The sequence below is a fragment of the Acomys russatus genome, chromosome 22 (genome assembly GCF_903995435.1).
Source record: "Acomys russatus chromosome 22, mAcoRus1.1, whole genome shotgun sequence".
In the NCBI taxonomy this organism is placed as follows: domain Eukaryota; kingdom Metazoa; phylum Chordata; class Mammalia; order Rodentia; family Muridae; genus Acomys; species Acomys russatus.
In genome coordinates, this window is record NC_067158.1 from 10,059,591 (window position 1) to 10,077,651 (window position 18,061).

The following is an 18,061-nucleotide window of genomic DNA, read 5'->3' on the forward strand; positions in this document are numbered from 1 at the left end:
GAGCAGGTGATGATGAACAGAAGGGCCAGATGGCCACCAGCATCCAGAAGGGCAGATGACCTCATCCCAGGGTGAGGTCAAAGCAAGTACAGAAATGGCCGCAAGGAAAGCACTGGGCCTCGGAGGACGAGGGTCCTCATGTGTGCTACCCACTGTGGGGCAGAGCGGCAAAACTCCATGCGTGCCTGGTCTTGAGCTTTCCATACGGAGTGGTCCCTGTGAAAGCTGAAGAGCAGGGTGAGCACAGGCCAGGTGGCTACTTCCAACCAGCGCACTGGGCACGGCCTGGGCTCAACATGAGCCCACGTGAATGGCCACACAGGGCTGCCATTCACGGGGCCTGTGCGCATGCCTGGACCAGTGCTCAGCTGTCACTGCCTTGAAGCAAAAGGGTCTGCAAGGCACCCGTACTTTCATTTTGCCCTGGGCCCATAAGTTATGCAGCAGGGATGGCTGGGAGGGGTGAAGTCTGGGAGCCATTTCTCTGAATCCCGACTCCTAAGAACACCATGGTCCAAAGAGCGTCCATCTGGCACACACTGGCTCTGCGTCTGGTCCTTCCTGTTGGGTTCCCAGGAAGGGCAGGAGGAATGGCAGCTGCCAAGCCAGGCGTGGGTACCACAGATGACTCGATTGGTGGGGACAACTCAACCTCTGTTTTGTTCAATTCGAATGTTGGGAATGGAACCCAGGCCCTCAAGCATGCTAGCCAAGCGCTCTGCCACGGAACTACTGCCTACTCCTTTCGTTAATCAAACTCAAGGCCGTAACAAGCTGCAGGCCATGTATAGCACATGACTGTGAGCCTAGCACTTGAGAGGACGGGGCAAGGGGATCATAGCTTCCTCTATAGTGAGACACTGCCTCAAAAACAAACAAACAAACAAAAAAATGAGGGACTGGGGAGGTGAACCTGAGTTTGGATCCCAGCATCCTTGTAAAAGCTGGGTGTGGCAGCGTGCAGAGGGGCAGGTGGGAGAGGGTGGAGACATGCAGATCCCTGGGGCTTGCTGGCCAGCCAGCCTAGCTGAGTCAGTCAATGAGAGGTGGAAGACGACAGGGGAAGGCACCTGAGTGTCAACCTCTGGTCTCCACAGGTACACCTGCACATGTGTGCAGCCACCCCACAGAACCTCCCCCACGGAAGAACAACATCTCTTCAGAACACATGCAGTGGAAGGCAGGGCACCCAGCCACCAGCATCATGAATGAGCCAGTCTTGGCAAGGGAGAGCTGCCACGGCAGAGGGAAGTGTTTGCACCCTTCTATGCAGCCATCCCACTCCCGGGAATCTGTCCCGGAGAGAAACGCAAATGAAGAAACCTTACATGCCAAAGATGCTCAGGCAGCAGTCTGGCTGCGCTGAGGATCTGAGCAGAACTCAGCTGCTTAGCAGAAGGAAAGTCATTCCGCAGGCAGGCATTTGATGCAGTCAAGCCCTCGGCCGCACGGGAAGCTGCTTAAGATGCATGGCCATGGGGAAATGATGTAGAAAAGACGCTCACATAGAGGAAAAGCGTGAACCAGAAATAGGGACCTATTCATAGCATCCTGAACTGTCGAGCGCCATAGACACGCTGTGAGCAGCTAAAACTGCTGTCCCAAAAGCATCCTTAAAGTAACAGCTGTCCAGGGACAGAGGAGTGACCCCCCCCCGCCGCCCCTTGGGCCTCAAGAGTCTGGCCAAGAACAAAGTATGTGGGTTGGGGTGCCTGGGAAGAGGGTCTGGGAAATCTCCAGGCAAAATGAACAGTCTCAAAATGGCTCCTGGGCTGACTGGTACCCTAGATTCTTATCCCACGTAAAACTGCTCCAGGCAGAGTCACACACCACAAAATGCACAACAGTAGCCTTGGGGTACCATCCGGGTGGGGTGCCAAACCCCGAGTCCATGGCTCCCTTCTGACCTGCTATAACAGTTGACGTGGGCAGCTATTTCTGCCAATGCACGTCAGCAGTTATTATTCAACATGTACGTCAGAGGAGAGGACATAAAAGGAAGTTTATCTTTAGCAGCCCAGAGCCCGTGGCTCGCTTCATCCGTTTGATCAGATGCATTGCTGGTGTGAGCCGACTGGCCCTTTACTGACCAGGCGTCAGAGAATGAGTCACGCCGACATGGCGTCGAGTGCCCTGCCCCGTAGGATGCCCCCTGAAGAGGTCAGAACTTTGCTTCAAGTCGGAGGAGGGACGGGTGTGCGCTCAAACTCAACCTTGTGTAGACGAGCTTAGACTGTTCTCCTGTCACTGGCCACCCTGGTGTCTCCCTACTTGGTCTCCCGGGGCTCTTGTGAGCCCTGTGCCAACTTTAGCCTACACCTGAGCTGCTATGGGGTTACCTATCTCGCTTGGCACTTGGGTGGCCCTATGTTTATTGCTTGGAGTTAGCAGACATCACTGTATTATTCTGAAGGCCCAACACTGACTCTGACAAATGTTATTATTATCAGGGCTGTTGCTTATGGTCAGGCAAATTGCGTACTGTATGGTTCTAGAGTGGAGGGAACCATCCGCAGTAGACACTGTAGATTCACATGTCCCATAATTTCAAGAAAAGTTTTTTTTCTAGGAAAAATAATATAACAACCTTAGGATAAGTGGGAATTGGGGGGGGGGGCGGTTCTTGAGGAGTCTGTCAAGGCTCCAAGCGGACCCACTGCAGACTCTGAGCAACAAATGACCCTGACCCCAAGGGCTGAGAGTATTGCCTTCCTTAGACTCTTGGGAGCCACTGACCAGAACAGCCTCCAAGTTGCAAGGCTGGGGAGCCTATTGCCTGTCATAGCTCCGTTGTCCCCATAGTCACTGAGTACACTGGGCCATGGCCATAAAGGATGCTGTGCTCCTCTTCTCCGGTGTGCTTTCTGTTTTACTGTGATCCCCGAGCCTCCCCTCACAGGCCAGCACCCCAAGCTGCTTGCCACCCTGGGCTCAGAGCTGCCACAGGCATGAGTTCAGCCAGTGTGTTAGCAATGAGGGGCAAGGGAAGCCTGCCCCGCCAGCCTCTGCTCACCTCTTCCCGTTGCCAACAGTGTTCTGCCCAGCATCAGGCACACCCTTCCCCACCCCTTAGCTGCTTGTCCCCAGAGGGCCCTCCTCATGGGCTCCCTTGGCACTGCCTTTCTCAGCTCCTGTGTGGTTGCCTCAGTGAGTATCCCTGAAACTTGTGTACTTGACGACCTGCTGCGCGCCCTGGACTCCAGGCCTGGCCGCAGGGCCCTGTTCAGGCCTAGGCTCTGTCCTTGGGAAGTGCGGAAGGATCAGAAGGAAGTTGGCCTGGGAATGAGGTGAGTAGGGACTGGAACCCACAGCCCCTCTGAGCTGGGCTCTGGTCACCTGACTACAGACAGTGCGCCCCGCACAGCTTTGGGGTTGAGAGAATAACCGAGAAACACAATTTTTTGGATACATGCAAGAGGCGCATGCTCTGTCTTCTCTACCCGCCCCACCCCCCACCCCGCCTCTGAAGCATCACAACCCTGTAGAGCACCCCCTGCATTTAGCCTTTCTCGAGGGACAAGGATTCCCCCACAAGTCACTGTCCACATTCTCCAGGGACTGAGGGTTCTTGCAGCTTCCCTGGAGCCGGGCTGGGCCGGAGAATGCAGTAGATTCGCTCCTTGGCCACCCCCTTTGGCATGTAAGCACTCATCCCTCTTCTGCCTGTGTGATCTGAAGACAGTCGCTTTTCCTCCTGGAGCCTCAGTTTCCCCATCTGCAAACTGATACCACCAACCAGTCCTCTTGCTTGCTGCATTAACTAGGCACCCTTTATCGAGGTTTGAAACCAGACGTGTCCTCAGAGGCTCACTCTGGAGGGACCTCTGAGACAGATCACAAGGGACCTAACTTCCCCAGTAGCCGCATCCTTCCCCTCTCTCCACCTCCTGCCCCCAAAGCCCTTCTACCTGGTACTCTGCACACCAGGCCCAGAAACCATCAGCCACCCACATACTGGAACTGAGCCCAAACAAAGCCACACTCCCTTGTTCTGTCACCCCAACAAAATGCTAACACAAAGGGCGCCACTGTTCGCCCTCACAGCCCTGAGGTGGCGCCATCATTTTCCTTCCATATGGAGGAACCGGGGTGACCTTTTCTATGGCACCTTCTGTACAAGACCCCAGGCTACCTAGTCAGGCGACTGTCAAACCTCCTTTGTCCTCTGTACACGGCAGCAACAAAGCACTGTGTGCTGACTGCATGAAAAAAATCACACAGGAGCCTGAAATCCAGCAGCATCCTTGCACGGGCATGTGTCAGTGAGCGGCCAGAGGCTTACACACACACACACACACACACACACACACACACACACACACACACACACACGACTGTCTAGGTCCTCCTTCACGGGCCGCACTGAGCAGTAGTAACCACTGGCTACAGGAACGCCTTTTAACAGGGACAGCCCTGCAGCAACATTTCCTTTCCATGAGCCACAGGTTGTTTCCAGAGGTGCCAGGGCTGCACCCTCCTTACTAGGCTTTCATTCCCAGAGACTAATAGCTGTCACCTCACAAGGTGACATCACCTCAGTCTGCCTGTCCCGTCAGCGGGCTCCTTCCCACTTCCCACGCGGCACAAGGCTCTGAGCGATCCCTTTGGCGTCCTATCCTAACTGTTCCACCTGCACCATCTCATGTATCCTACACAGGATGGGTTGCTTCCACCAGGAAGTCAGCTGTGATTTATTGCCTAACAAATTTATCTAGTGCTCGCTCCTTCTTTCTCCTCCCCTCCCCACTCCTCCTGTCTCTCTCTCTCTCCCTCTCTCTCTCTCTCTCTCTCTCTCTCCCACCCTCTATCAAAGCCACTTGCAACAGGAGCACCAAAAAATAAATAAATAAAAGGGAGGATAGGGCTGGGATAGTTTCCCCCGGAGGCTCAGCTCCTGGCTAGCCTGTGAGCCAGAAGAGACCCGGAGTTTTTATGTGTATCTAGAACAGAGCCGGCCCCTTGCTGCAGGCCTTGTGGCCTTACAGGACCTCAGCTCATGTGACCTGCAACGGATGCCAGAGCAAGCTCTTGGACAGGCTGTCCCCGGCCAGACCTAACTGTGGCATTCTGAAGGGTCCTATATGCTCCATCAGTTCTTGCTGGTGTTCTGTGGCACCCTTCTCTGAGAATGGTTCCTGCTTTACCCCCAAAGATAAAGGGGGGGTATGTGAATTCCAAAACAACAACAAAAACATCAAAACCCAGGCTGGGCATGGTGGCACACATCTGTCATGCCAGCATCTAGGGGGCAGAAGCAGGACACTGTGAGTTCGAGGCCAGCCTGGGCCACACAGTGAAGATCCATCTCAAAAACATGACAGGCTTTAGAGCACATGGTTTCCTGGCACTCACAGTATAACCACACACCTCCAGGGGGGTCTCGTTACCAAGTCTGCTGGGAGCCTGTGTGAAGACATCGCCCTCCATGGCCTTTGCAGCACCTAAGTACAGCCTGCTCAAGGCCACCTGGCCTGACCTCTGGGAGCACAGCATGCTGGGCCCAGGGGCTCCTGAGTACAGCCTTCCATATTTGCATTCTAGCTAAAAAAGATGTATAAGTCTAGCACAGATACACACACACACATAGACACACAGACATAGACACACACACTTAGACTCACACACACACTCAGACACTCATACATTCAGACACACAAACACACACTCAAAGACATACAGACACACACACACACACTGACACATTCACACACACACTCACACAGACACACACTTACAGACATAGACACACACAGAGACACACACACTTAGACACACACACACACTCAGACACACATACACTCATACATTCAGACACACAAACACATACTGAGAGACATACAGACACACACACAGACACATTCACACACACTCACACAGACACAGGCAAACACACACACACACACACACACACACACACACACACACACACCCCACAGGCAGAGGGCTGTGCTGCTGAACTGGGGACACCTAGTCTCCCTATCAGGTGTATCCAGCTGCAGCCACAGACCACCTGTGTCTCAGGACATCTGTGAATACGGCTCAACACAAAAATGTAAATCTACTTAAAACATCAAGGTCCCCCCCCCCACACACCTTTCAATTTGTTCGTAACTCAATTGTGTCATTCTCAAACATGAATTTTTGGGCGTTGATACTGCGTTATGCTGACAAAGAGTTGAACAGGCCCGAGTTCATTGGCTTTCCATTTCCTGTCTGTTCTGCTTCATCGCCATCGCAGGCCCACACACCCCTCAGCTCATGTTTGTGTCGGATCCCTGTCCTCAGAAGACAGATGTGGGCTTGTTCTCTCTCCCATGTCTCCTATGGCCGCGCTTTGGTGACTGACGTGCTATACAATGTGCAGAGTGAGCCTGGCTTGGTAACCCCCAGGGTTGAACGGAGCTTCCCCAAGTCCCTATATGGGCCTTTCCGCCTTTGTGGCTGCCAAGGCTCTGTTTGAAGCACAGAGATTTATCACACAAAATATACACTATCTCATCTCAACCTCACTGCTAGGTAAAGAGTTTAAAAAGCAAACAAACATGTGTGTGCGTGTATGCGTGTGTGTGTGTGTGTGTGTGTGTGTGGTGTGTGTGTGTAGGTCAGAGCACAATTTATGGGAGTTGGTTCTCTCTTCCCACCATGGACTCCAGGGATTAAAGTCAGGCTGGCAGCTTGGTGACAAGTATCTTTACCCGCTGAGCCATCTCCCTGGTCCTGGGAAGGGAGGTTTAAAGCTCTAGCCTTTTTTAAGTGAGGGAAGCAAAAAATGAAGGAAGCAAGGCTTCCTGCCACAGACTCCTTGGGGCTGCTCCTCATGTGCCCAGAGCTGGGGTTGTGTCAGACACTGTTCTTTGGGGGCCCCCTTTTCAAGCTACCCTTCATGGAGCCAGGAACTGGCTGTTGTAGATGACTCTGAGAAAGGGGCAGACTCAGTGGCCTGTGACCTGGCAGTAGAGTCCAGACAACATCCGAGACTTCCTCCTGGCCCAATGGGACTTCCAGAGTAGCTGCCCATGGGAGTTGATGTCCCCAGCCACAAAGTTCTGCCGCTGAGCCCAATATAGGCTGGATCACAGCTCCCTGCATGCAGAGCAGGCAGCAAACCCAGCTCCCTCTTCAACTTGTCTAAGGCAGGCTGTGGTGTGTGACACTATTGCACTAGCACCAAGTCTGTAAGGACTTGTCTAGGGCCATTTCATGTAGTCTAAGCTGAGGAGACCAGCCTTGTGAGGTGGGGGTTGAAGACAACACCAACCTCTCAAAGCTGATGCTAACCAGGCCTCTGTCAGCCCAAGCCTCCCCTCAACCATGTCCCGCCCCCCCCATCTCCATCCCTTTAAGCAAGCAGTCAACATCAAAAGTAGGAGGCTGCCAGCTTGTCTCAAAAGTTCTATTCAGGCCTCCCTAAGCTCACCTTTCCACACAGAGAGCACTTCAGGGACACAAGTCTGCTGGCCCTGAGGGATTTGGTCTGGAGGTTGAGATCTGCTGGCTCTTGGCCACAGGGTCTCCTGCTGAGGCTGTGAGCTCTGCTCCAGGCCCCAGTACACCGTGTTTATCATATATACCCCCCATACAAACACACACCATGATCTTGGCATGAAGGGAAGATAGAAGCTGGCCCCAAGGGGCCTGCCAATCAGAGGTCACTCAGACTCTGCTCCCACATAAATGTGTGGGTTTCCATCACAACCAAGCAGAGAGCAAGCTGGCATCTCATCCCATACTCCTGTTTGCCTCGAATCTTCCATGTAATAGCAATCAAAATGAAAAGCAATTTAACATCTGATGCTTTTTCTTTTTACTGACTCCAAGACACGCCCTCTGAATAAATCTAAACCGGTAACAGAATCGCCATTTAACTTTGCATATGCATAAAGTATGTATCCGAAGCAAAAACTGGAGATTAAAACCAACCTTTAAGAGCTGAAAATGTACACTGAATAGAATGCATTCATATGACGGGGGACGCAGGAGCTAGCCAGACCCCCATGAAGCCCACTGCCATAGCCAGTCAACAAGCAAAATTAATCACAAGGTTTACTACAGGCCAGGCCAAGGGGGCGTTAAAGCCATAAAAGAGCTGTTTCTACTCAAGGCAAGTTAAGTGAAGTTAATTGCCTCTGTTGTGTCTGTTAGGTTAACAGGGTTAAAGAATCCTGATTTTCCCAAGTGACTGGCATTAGACCAAAAACCCTCATCAAGGTAAACAGCAAGTCTCACTCACGGCAGTCTCCAAAAAAGGTTACGAGCATCAAAAATGGCAGGTAAGAGACTAGGGGGCTGCAATGCTGCAAAGCAGCAGTATCCCCCATCAACGCGAAGTCAGATCGCCCCGCAGGCTTCTGCCAGCACACTGGAGCAGCTAGCCGGGGATCACCGTAGCACAGGGGCATTCTCAGGGCTGCCCCTTGCTCAGACCTAGTTGGCCACTCCAGAGCATCACGCAGTGAGCTAGGGTGACGCGAGGACAAGGCCCCAAATGGATGGCGCTGCAGTTCTACCAGAGCTCAGGGAGCCTTTAAAAGGCCCAGGGGTAGTGAGGATCCCAGGTGGACTGGAGAAGAAATGGGGTCAGTATTGGGGGAGGGTAAATACGACCGCCCCTCCCCGACCCCCTCTCCTTTTCAAGAACAGGGGATTGGATCTCTTTTCCTCCCTCCCCGCAGGTTAATCGACCTCCGCGCATCTCTAGCCGCAGCCCCCTTTCCAAAACTCGCCATGCGCGAAGCCATTGCGCAGCGTACGCGGGCGGGGTGCGAGAAAAGGGGTTCCCCGAGGCTTCCCGCGATCCCCACGCCGCGAGCAAATGACATCAGAGGCTCGCGTGGACCGGTCCTGCAGCAAAGCCCGGCGCGGGGCGTGCGTGCGTGCGTGCGTGTGAGGGGAGCCCAGCCTCGCGAAGCCGGCGGCACTAACCCTTCTTAAATTTATTCAGGCAGCCGGAGCTGCAGAAGGAGCGCACGGAGGCCGTCTCCCAGCAGCCGCGTCCCTTCATCCCCGCGGCCAGCGGCCTCCGAGCGGCTGGGCGCTACATGGCGCTGGGCCCGGGGCGCGCAGCTCGGAGGGCCGCGGGGCGGAGGCGGCGGCGAGCGCTCGTGGGTCCCAGCGTCGCGTCGCACGGAGTACCGGGCCGCCCTGAGCTCGGTCCCTTAACCCCGTCGGCGCCGCGCGAGCCGAGCGGTCTCCCCGCCTCCACCCCAAGAGCCTGCGCCGCCGCAGCCGTGCGACCCCACGAGCTCCGGGGCGCGGGGTGCGAGGCGGGCTTCCCGCGGCCACGTCACGTCTGCACGCGAAAATCCGAGCGAAGGTGCCGCCCCCTGCAGCAGCAGGCTAGGCGCTGCTGCATTTCAAAGGAAGGGTGCCCTTGAGAAGCCGGGGCACGTGGGAAATGGGGTGGCCCGGAGGCTGAGGGTGATTCCAGGAAATTGAGGTCACCGCTGAGACCCGGTCACCTTCTAACCCCGCTGAGGCAGCTGATGCGTCATCTGTGTCCAGCCACCTGCAACTAGCTACCTGCTACCTTCTGGGAGGAAGGCAACAGGCGGAGCCCCAGGGACTTCATCTGGGGACATCCACCTCTGCCCAGACCTCTATAAATACAAATGCCCTGTGGAAGTCACAAACCCAGTTGCCCAAATGTGAGTTTCTTGTGGTCCCCTAGAGCTTTCTCCCAACCCTTCCTCCATCGTCTCCCATCAGCTAACTGCAGGACCCTCCCAGTTGCTCAGCTGAGAAAGCTCAGAGCCTTCCTTACTTGACTGATCTGCCTTAAGACCACTGGGCCAGCACATCTTGAGCGCAGTGCCCATAAGACACACGCAGGATCCCACGGTTCGCCATCCATCGCCCACTCTCTCCGGGTCCACAGACTCTTAGAAATCGTCCCAGAAAATCTCCCAGTTTCCACTCTGGCTGCCTGCAGTCCACACTCAGTACAGCTGCCCAAAGGCTCCACTTCAACGTCAGACTCACGATGCCCGTATAGCAATCTGTGCACACGACCGCAGTTTACTGACCAGGCCCCAGTCTTCCTACTTTTGAGAGGCCTGGAACACCTGCCTAACTTCCCCAGTAGAGAGAGACTGAGGTGTGCCCCAGCCTTGGCTTTCTGGTGGTTTTTATAGGATTTATGTGTGTAGGATTAGTTCAGGACAGGATATGTAGCCACATGCTCGGAGTGTCCTGGAAGCTGGAAAAAAAATCTGACTAAAAGCAGTGTCTCTGTCCTGAGCTAGAAAGGTCAGGACAAGGGAGCGCAGCCCTACATGTCTCCTCACACTTAGCCACTCTGGCTTCTCTGAGAAGTCAGCAAAGAAAACACATCTAGAGAAGAAAGGGATGTAGTCAAGAAAAAAAAAGAAGAAAATAATCCCTAAGTTCTGGAAGAGCACATGCACACAAACACATGTGTGCACACATGAACACACATGAGTGCACATGATTGCACATTCATGGATTCCTGTGCACACACATGAACACGCATGCGTGCACACATACTGCCCCACCTTTGTACATGATTATTTCACACTGTAAGCCATGCCAAAAGAGTATCAGGCTCTGCTCATATAGGGTGGTTAGAGTCCAGTCCAGTAGAGCGGGTAGCTAGATATGCCATTGCCATTAATAAATAAATGACTTTGTGCCAAAGCCAAGGAATTAATTAAAAAGCAATTTATGAGAATGGGTTGCTAGGCAATTAAAATAATGTCTGAGGTAAAAAAAAATTTTCAATTTGTCATTGATTATACTAACGTTACAAAATTATTATAGGGAAGACTGTGCCATTTAAATCCGTTTGATGAAAAGGACAGTGCGTGTTCACACCTCCTTTCAACTGTTCCCGTGGGTTATTAACCAAGGGGACTTTTGCTTGTTGGAGTCTAAATATTCCTTTCACTGACAAGTCCCTGAAGACTCTGTTCATTTGTTTAGTATTCAATCATTACTTTTTTTTTTTTACTTAAAGAAAGTGACAACAAATACAACTAAAAATACAGATCTATTTCAGAATATTCCCCCCTTGGTTGGTTATTAGAGCAACACAAATTAACAGCCTTGATGAGTTTGTTTACATATATTACAATTGCCACAAATTTAGTCATTTACAACCTAATAACGCCATCACTGAGATTCTTGGGAAGCCGGTGTGCTCCTGTTCTGCGGTGTGGGGCATTGGTGGCTTATCCCACAAAGGGTCGTGATAGCTCATTCAGGGCCCTAAACGCAACAATCCAGCTCCTGGGACTTCTCCCTTGGGAAATGAAGCCAGAGAATCAAAAGGCTTCCTGTACAGAGATGCTCACTGCATTGCTGTCCGGAATAACACAAACAGAAAGGTCAAACACCTGACCGCTGAAGGATGACTCAAACATTAAGAGATTATCAGCTCGGTGGACTATTATACAGCCATTAACATAATCATAAAGGGCGGGCAACCATTAGCTATAATGCCAGGGTGATGGGCAGATCATGTTTAATTAGATGCCGAAGATGGGAAACAAGAAAAGGGGAAGGAAAAAAATACATAAAATTCAAAGGCTGGATTGTGAGGGTGTGAACCCACTGGCATTTTTTTTCTTTTTATATTGTAAACAATATTTTACTTTTTAGTATAGTATGTTCCACAGAGACAAAAAACACATTCAATCAACTGATCAAAGTATTTGAAACCCTTTCCTGAAGGGGGAACCAGGAATAAAGAGTCTCTGAAGACTGTGGGCTTTGTTCGGGAAGGGTGAGATATTTTATTAAACCGTGGGTAGCAGGACATGGGGCAGTGGCCAGAGAGCAGGCAATCAGGACTACGGGTCCCATCTTATGATGCCAGTCAGGTGTGGGTGGGTGGGGAGGGGAGGGACTCAGATTTGTAGCCCACCTGCCGGGTGACTTAATACCAATATAGTAGTCACCCTGAGCCTTGCTTGCCAGATCCTCAGCTAGAAACGGCCCTTGCTCACTCACTTGTTCTATTCGGAGCTAAACCAACCGGGCCCCAAATCCCAATTTGAACTCCACCCCGAGGACCTATGAACAGGACGTACTTGGACCTGAAGCCTTGAAAGGGATCCTTCTAATAGAATAAAGCCACCCAGTGGGGCTAACCTACTCTGACAGGTGCCCTTCTAGGAAAGGTAGATTGGATGTGGACATACAGAGTCTTGTACAGACGTAGGGAGAAAGCAAGCCAAGGACACTCTGACCTTGGGCTTCTAGTCTCCAGGAGAGAGAGAGAGAGAGAGAGAGAGAGAGAGAGAGAGAGAGAGAGAGAGAGAGAAAGGTCTAGACTGTGGTGCTTTGTGAGTCTGAGCGGACTAATTCCTTATGCAAAGCCCCAAGGATGTCAGGTGGGATCTAAGTTGGCAGGAATGACCCACACCAGGGACAAATGCCAGGCACTGCCAAAGCCTGGCTCAATTACAAAGGTCCAACTCAATGCTGAGCGTAACTGTCACCTGCAGAGAGGCTGTGGACCTGAGACATCTGGAATGAGGGAGCGTGGTGTGGAGAGCTCTGGTGTGCAGCTGGTGAGACGGAGGTAGAGAAGAGAAGAGCAGGTCTTGGTCCTCCAGGGAATGACCAGGACGAAATGCCCTAAACCTCTGAGCTCCACTCCGCCCCCCCAACTCCACCCTGGGGCATTTCCCAACCCTCTGATTGACAGATCCTACAACATAAGCATTCAGACATTCTTAGGGCCACAGTAACAAATTTGAGGACAGCCTGGTCCACACAGTGAGTCCTTGTCTTAAAAACAAAACAAAACAAAACAACAAAAAAACCCCAACAACAACATGGAGGAAAAAACCTGAAAAATATACAACAGAAGGCAAACTAGAATGAGTGACTACTCTACAGCAGCAAAAACTCCAACTACCCAAAGGGTACCATGGCAACAGATGATTAGCAAGCTTCCGAAAGCACATGATCTGTAGGCATACGTTACTGTGTAATTCAAATGCTGATTTCTGTACCCCTCATATCTGGTTGCAATCCTTGTTCTGAGAATCTCCTGTTTCAATGTTGTATATGCTCCCCAATTGTCCCCTGATATGCCAATAAAGCAGCTTACAGCCAATCACTGAGCAGGGGAGATATTAGGGATGGACTTCCTGCCAGCCAGGGAAGGAGGAGTTAGAGGAGGAAGTAAGGGGATTGAGCCATGGGCAGAGGTCCAGGAGACATCAGGAGAGCAAGCTAGAACAGGAAAAGCTACAAAGTGCAAGTATCTCTGGGATGCATGCTGGGAGGAAGCCAATTCAGCTTAGTGGGTTAAGAATAGAGTAATAATTGCTCAGTTATTGTGTTGTAAAGCTTATTATTAAACAAATATAAAAGAGCCTTAATTATTTATGTGATAGTCTGCTTAAGAGAGAAATGGAAAAACAAACACGATTTTATAAAAGCAACTGTAACAATGATTGGCCAACAAACCAAGGCCTACCCAGTCTCAAAGGCAATGCCTTTTTATTCACTGTTTACTTAGTAACAGTGTAAGAACAGTGCCAAGGAAGTTAACAATTCATACTGTTGTAAGACAGGCATTCCTGCCTGCCTGTCTACCTGCCTGCGTGCACGCGTGCGTGCGTGCATGTCTGTGTCTCTGTGTGAAACATGTACATGCCATAGTGCTTGTGTGGAGGTCAAAGGACACCCGGCAGGATTCAGTTCTTCCCTTCCCACATGTGGGTCCTGAGGACTGAACTCGTCCCTAGGCGCAGAGGCAGGCACCCCGACCTGCCCAGCCATTCTGTCAGCCCTCAGCCTTCTTTTTTGAGGTAGGGTCGGTCTCTCGTTGAACTTGGAGCTCACCCGTCAGCTAAGCTGCCTGGCTGGCAATCACCTAAGAGTCTGCCTGTCTCCATCTACTCCCAGCACTGGGATTGGACATGCACTGCCAGGCCCAGCCTTTAGGTAGGCGCTAGGGATTTGAACCCAGGCCTTCAGGGTTGCTCAGTAAAGTAAGCACTTGACCCACTGAACCATGTCCCCAGGCCCTTTGTATTCTGTTTGGCCAATGCCTGCTGATATTTGTCATGTGCACTCTTGTCACTCAGCAGTTTCACTTCTTGGGAGCTGAGCTAAGTGACACGCATTACGGCTGTTCCACGCAGCACTCTCTGGAAGAGAAACAATGTAAACAATCTTCATCAGCCCTCAAAAGGGAAGTTAAGGAAACCATGGAGCCCTTCCACAGCTGAAATAGATCTGTTTGAGTCGGCACATGAGGATCTTCAAAAATACAGTGGGGCCCCGAGAAAAGGGCGTGTGGTTTAATCTAATCTCATAGGTGCATACGGAGGCACGTGGGGCGGGGGCACCTGCCCTTCTGTGTTTTAGGAACTTTTTTTTTTCTTTCAGATGCTCCACTGTAACAAATTATGTGGCTCTCTTGGGAAGAGCGTGAGATGGAGGGAGGTGGTGAGAGATGACTAAATTGTGCACCGCATATCTTAGAATCATTTAACCATTTCACAGCGTCATCTTCCCTAAGTATATGTAATTCTCACAAACAGGGACAGGGACAAATGGGCCACAGGAATGCCTGCTCACACTGAAACCTGTGGCTAGGAACAGGCGTGCCCAGGGGTCACATCAGAGAAGCCACCACACCAGTGCACACAGACCAACCTGGCAGGCAGCAATCAGAGAGGGACTGGATCATTTGGCGCATGCGTGGCACAATCCCCATGAGTCGGAGGAGCAGAGCCGCCCATGGCGATGGGCCCTGCAAAGAAGGGACATAACTGCAACCAGGTGTGGAGGGACCATGGGTCAGGTACCTGTCATCCAACCGGGCTGGAGGCCTCAACCCACCCTCAGCTTCCAGGTTGCTGCAGCAGCTCACAGCTACAGATGCCGGTGGCCACCGGAGTGGGGCTTGGGCACAAGGAAAGGACATCCATGCGGGCGTTCACTTGCCATAACCTCCTAGGCCTGCTCTGAGCCGTGTGGTCAAAGAGGTGACAGAACCAGCAGGAGGGGCTGATGGGTGAAGAAAGAAGACATTGGGAAAAGCAAACCATGACAGGTGTATCCCTACTCAAACAGTAAGACTGACAGCCTTACTGGAAGCCCCCCTCAGGTCCGTCATGTCACGTCCAACTGTGCTCTTGTGAAAGCCCAGCCCTTTAGTGCTTTTGTCTCACACTCACTGTCTTCCGCCACCAGGCAATGGTCAACTGTCCAGACTCTTTCTACTCTGTGGGGGCAATGTCTATGCCCAGGGGACGGAGCCCTTTCTGCCTTAGCATCCCATCAGTAGTAGAACAGTCTTCCCTCCAAGCTCTACAACCACCTGCACGCCCTCTGCTCATCTGCCCCGCCCAGCAGAGCCCAGCATCCTGCCTTGGCTTCCTCATGGCCATCCTGGTGTTCTGAATGAGATGGCTCGGATGTTTGAATGCTTAGTCCCCAGCTGGCGGAACTGTCTGGGAAGGACTGGGAGCTGTGTCTTTATCGGAGGATGTCACTGAGGGTGGGCTTTGAGGCCTCAAAAGACCTCACCAAACCCAGTTTCTCTCTGCCTTCTACCTTCTATAGATTAGGGTTGTAAGCTCTCAGCTCCTGCTCCAGCACCATGCTTGTTTGCCTGTTGCCATGCTCCCTACCATGACAGTCATGGACTCACTCTCTGAGACTGTATGCAAGACCCCAGTTAAATGGTCCCTTGGTCATGGTATCTCTTCACAGTGATAGAACACCTTTCTGGTGGGTGTGTACTGTGCATCGCATGTTTGCATGTGTATGCCTGTGTGTATGTGTTTGTGCCTGTGTGTGTCCTTATAGGGTGTTCTTCCTGTGTGTGTACATGTGTGTGATACATGTTCGTGTGTGTTCTTGTATAGTGTCCTTACATATGTGTGTGAATGCATGTGCCCATGCATGTAAGCATGCATGTATGTGCCTGTGTGTTCCACTATAATGTTCTCATGTGTATGCAAATGTGTACTGTGCCTGAGTGTGTATATATGTGAATGCACATGCATTTCTGTCAAACTACAATAGGAATCTTTATGGCAAAGCCATTCAGATTACATCTGCAGAGACCTTATTTTCCCAAATAAAGTCACACTCACAAGTACAGGGCATTAGGACATAATGCCGCCCCTAGGACTGGCTTTGGCATCACTGGAGCCATGTACTACACTTGATACACAGCAAGACTCTAGTCCCCATGAATGGCCACTCAAGCAAGAATGATGAGATCTGAGCAGGGAGGAGAGTGGCTTAGAGAAGGCAGGTTGCATCCGGGGAGGCAGGGAACCGCCACCTTTAAACCCTGCCTCGGGATGGAGAGCAAGGTACACTGGAGGCCCTGATCTTCATAGTGTAGAGTCCGGGGCTGGCCCGCAGGAAGGTCCTCCCAGAGGCAGAAGCTAGCAAGGGATGGCTCTTCAGGAAAGAAGTGACAAGAACAGAATCTGTCCCCGAAACATTACACACAAGGCAAGTGTCAGAGGAGTCCCTTGCGGGGAGGTGGTCAGGTGCAAAAATGATGAGGAACTGAGTGAGGGCTGTGACAGCATGGCCTGAGGGAATGAGTGCAACCCAAAGAAAAGGTGACAGGAAAGGGACAGACTGGGCCAGGGTGCAGGTGGTAAGAGGAGGAGGGGATGGGTCTCACCGGAGGAGGAGGAGTGGGGGGCGGGGAGAGGGGAGGGATAGGGCTCAGGGTTGGAGACACAGAAGATGGGGCCTGGGGCTGCAACAAGTCTAAAAGGAAGGTGTGTGGTTTAACATCATGGACACCACTCAATTCAGAAAGCAGACTCCTGGGCATGTGTGTTTGTTAGGTAGCCACAGGGGCGGGCTGTTTATGCAGAGGAGCTACATGAGACCCACTTTGTAAACAATTCATTTGTCGTGTGTCTTTTTACATGAATACCTGGTGCCCAGGCTCTCAGCAGCAACTCTTTTATTATGTTAGGAGGTAGGAACTCGACTGAATGACTTTTACATGACCACTCCTGCCCCACAGAATGAAATTCAATGCCCACTGGGAATGGGCTTCCCAGGCCGGGGGCCAGCAGAGGGACGCCATCTGGCTCTTGGCATCTCTGCAGAGGCTCCACAGAGCTTCTCCTGCAGAGAGCATCACCCAGTAGGAGAGGCTCCCATCAAGGGAGTGGGGAAAAGACCCTCGACAGGAGACACCAGGCTGGACACTGGTTCCCACTGCCTGCACCCAGCTGGGACACTGTCACCACAGTGTGAGGAGAAAGCCGTATCATGCACCAAAGATGCGGCATGGCTTTGGGTAGCCTTTTCTCCTCTTGGACCATGAGTTGTGTGAGGCCCTCTCATCCTGCTGGAGACGCAGGGGTGAGAGTTCGACCGTGGGCATCTGTGACAGAGCCACTCCGGCTCTTCCTTGGCACAATAAACATGGCGATGGCTCTCCACTCCCAGCTAGTTTACAACTATGCCCGGAATCCAGTGTGAGGTGCTATTGCCATGGGGACAGGCAGGCCACTGGCAAGATGGAAACACACACCGCTTGGGGGAGATGAAGTGAGAAGGGACCAGGAGGCCCAGCTGCACTCTGAAACCCTTCCTGGGGGTTCTTTCTTTGGATAGAGGCAGCTCTTGGCCTTGGGCGTCAAAGCTCTCTGTCCCTCCTGGAGGAACGCTCCCTTGACCTTTTTACCCAGGCTCCATTACTAGCAAGCCAACGTCCCTGGAGAACAGCTGACTCAAGGGCAGTCCCCACCTTAGGAATGTCTCCTCTAAGGATGGACCAGGCTATCCCAGGTTAGCTGCTGGGGCCATTCATGGCCCTCACAAATTTGGAAAAAAAAAAAAAACTTGGGCTGAACACACCCAAGTCCCTCCAGAACAGGTGGAGACAAACTGTGGGGAGAGACGTTAAAAATACTCCTGAACACCTGTGTGCCAAGCCAGCAGTGTGTCTGTATGTGCCAGGGTTATGCTGCTTTCTCTGCTTTTGAAGCCATGCATCTGAAGGGCAGAAGGGTAACCCAGGGTCAACCGCCTTTGCCAAAATAAAGCTGGCTCAATCCATTCCGTCTTGTTATCCTTTGCCTTAAGGACTCCA

General features: G+C 52.0%; 1 protein-coding gene across 6 annotated transcripts in view; it reads right to left on the reverse strand.

The window, feature by feature from the left end:
• Positions 1-18,061, reverse strand: part of Osbp2 (oxysterol binding protein 2) — a 154,131-nt gene that overhangs the window by 47,604 nt on the left and 88,466 nt on the right. For 2 of the 6 annotated variants that reach the window (XM_051165176.1, XM_051165174.1), the window contains exon 1: positions 8,923-9,044. The exons of the other annotated variants lie outside the window; for them this stretch is intronic. In XM_051165176.1, the coding sequence (XP_051021133.1) occupies positions 8,923-9,001 (79 nt within the window). In that variant the 5' untranslated portion in view covers positions 9,002-9,044. Of the gene's footprint in view, positions 1-8,922; positions 9,045-18,061 lie in introns of those variants that run through there. 6 annotated transcript variants of the gene reach the window in all.